Source organism: Triticum dicoccoides, chromosome 1B, assembly GCF_002162155.2.
Source record: "Triticum dicoccoides isolate Atlit2015 ecotype Zavitan chromosome 1B, WEW_v2.0, whole genome shotgun sequence".
Classification (NCBI taxonomy): Eukaryota; Viridiplantae; Streptophyta; class Magnoliopsida; order Poales; family Poaceae; genus Triticum; species Triticum dicoccoides.
In genome coordinates, this window is record NC_041381.1 from 552363956 (window position 1) to 552365778 (window position 1823).

A 1823-nucleotide genomic window follows, 5' to 3' on the forward strand; every position below is an offset into this window, starting at 1 on the left:
AACGGAGTGAGTAAAACCTAACTATCTAACTAACATCATATTTGTATGCATGGCAAATCGAATGTTTCTTATGTCAAATTATGTTTGTCGAGGATGGCAAGTTTAGTTGGCGAGCATGGCAAATTCACCCCGATTCATTTTTTACCATACAATTACCGTACTTGCAAACTAAATTTGCTATCGTGGTGCCAATATAAATCACCATAAAAAAGCGTTCAAAGCGACGAACGGGCGGTTGCGACGCCCTCTCCGCCTCATTAAAACCGCAGTACAGCGTTTGTTCGCCGGCGCACGGCGCACGGCGCGTTCGCTGTCCAGAGATACCCCCAACCCCAGGTTCGTTCGTTCGTTCTATGCACGCAAGGAAAGCCCACGCGAAGGAGATCCTTCCTTGGCTAGCCCCGCTTTGCCTCCAACTCCAAAGCGACCAAAAGGCGTGTGTGCGTGTCCATATCCCTGCAGCAGCTCAGCTGCAGGGTGCAACTTGGCCGGGGAGCGCCCTTTTTCAAAGTACACACCCCGCGCAAGCCCCCAAGAACGGTGGTGGCGTGGTGCGCACCGGGACCGCGCCCTCTTATATATACCCCACGACCAGAGCAGAGTGTGACAGACAGACACGGATAGCAGCTACCTCAGGCATCAATCCCGTTCCAATACCTTGAAACGGCGGCCGGGCGAACTCATCTCTGATCGATCGAGCTGGGCGGGCATCATCATCGATCTCCCTCTCTCTGATCAACTTCTTTAACCATGGGACGTCCTGACTCGGAGGCGCCGACGTCGAGCATCGCCGCCGCGGGGTTGTCTGCTCTCCACGACCACGCCCACGGACACGACGGAGGCGCGGCGCCGCCAGCGGCGCCAGACTCGCCCTTCGACACCAACGTGGTGATCATCCTCGCCGCGCTCTTCTTCGCGCTGCTCTTCGCCATCGGGCTCAACTCGCTGGCGCGGTGCGCGCTCCGGTACGTGGGCCGCGGTGCCACGGCAGCCGCCGCCGGCGAGGGCGGGGAGACGGCCCGGGGTGCCAGCCGCGGAGGCAACGGCATCAAAAGGCGCGTGCTCAGGAGCCTCCCCGTGGAGGTGTACGGGTCCGGGGAGGTCATCGACGACGTGTGCGCCATCTGCCTCGGCGAGTTCGTGGACGGCGAGAAGGTGCGCGTGCTGCCGCGGTGCGCGCACGGGTTCCACGTCCGCTGCGTCGACGCCTGGCTGGTGTCCCACGGCTCCTGCCCCACCTGCCGGCAGCCGGTGATCGAGGGCGCGCCCGCCAAGGGCGGCAGCGGCGGCCGAAGCCAGCAGCCCACGGGCAGCGAAATGATCGCCGTGGTCATCGTGTGAGTTCATCGGGCAACGAGACATGGCATTGCCAGCCGGCACAGCACTGCAAGGCTGCATACTTCTGCATGCCCAAGCTCTTGTGGCACCATTTTCCGGCACCGATTGCCATGCTTGCCTTTGCCTGCCAGGCGCTGCTTGCTAGTGGATCAACGTTTGATCGAAGTGCTCAGCTGCACATGTAAATATTCGACGGCGCAGAACACTGTACTGGCAATCTGACAGACCATGAGTAAAAAGTTTTGCTGGATCAATTTCCTCCCGTGTCCCCCTTTCCGCCGCCGTCGTCGGCATGGGCGCCCGTCCCCTTTTCGGCGCGCCGGGGACGCAGACGTCGGCCGTTTGCCCGGCGCCTGGACGCGACACGTCGACGCGTGACCGTGGGCCAAACTGCTGATCCGCGCGCGAACCAACCACATGCGCAATCGCAACGTGCGTGCGTGCGTCCCAACGGCGTGCCTTAGCCCGCACGCGACGGCGATCGA

At 61.3% G+C, this 1823-nt stretch overlaps 1 protein-coding gene across 1 annotated transcript; it reads left to right on the forward strand.

The window, feature by feature from the left end:
- Positions 1–621: 621 nt before the first annotated feature.
- Positions 622–1592, forward strand: LOC119308233 (RING-H2 finger protein ATL74-like). Its single transcript, XM_037584358.1, has one exon. It carries the CDS (start codon positions 751–753, stop codon positions 1339–1341), a length of 591 nt encoding a protein of 196 aa, XP_037440255.1. The 5' UTR covers positions 622–750; the 3' UTR covers positions 1342–1592.
- The last annotated feature ends 231 nt before the right edge of the window (positions 1593–1823 follow it).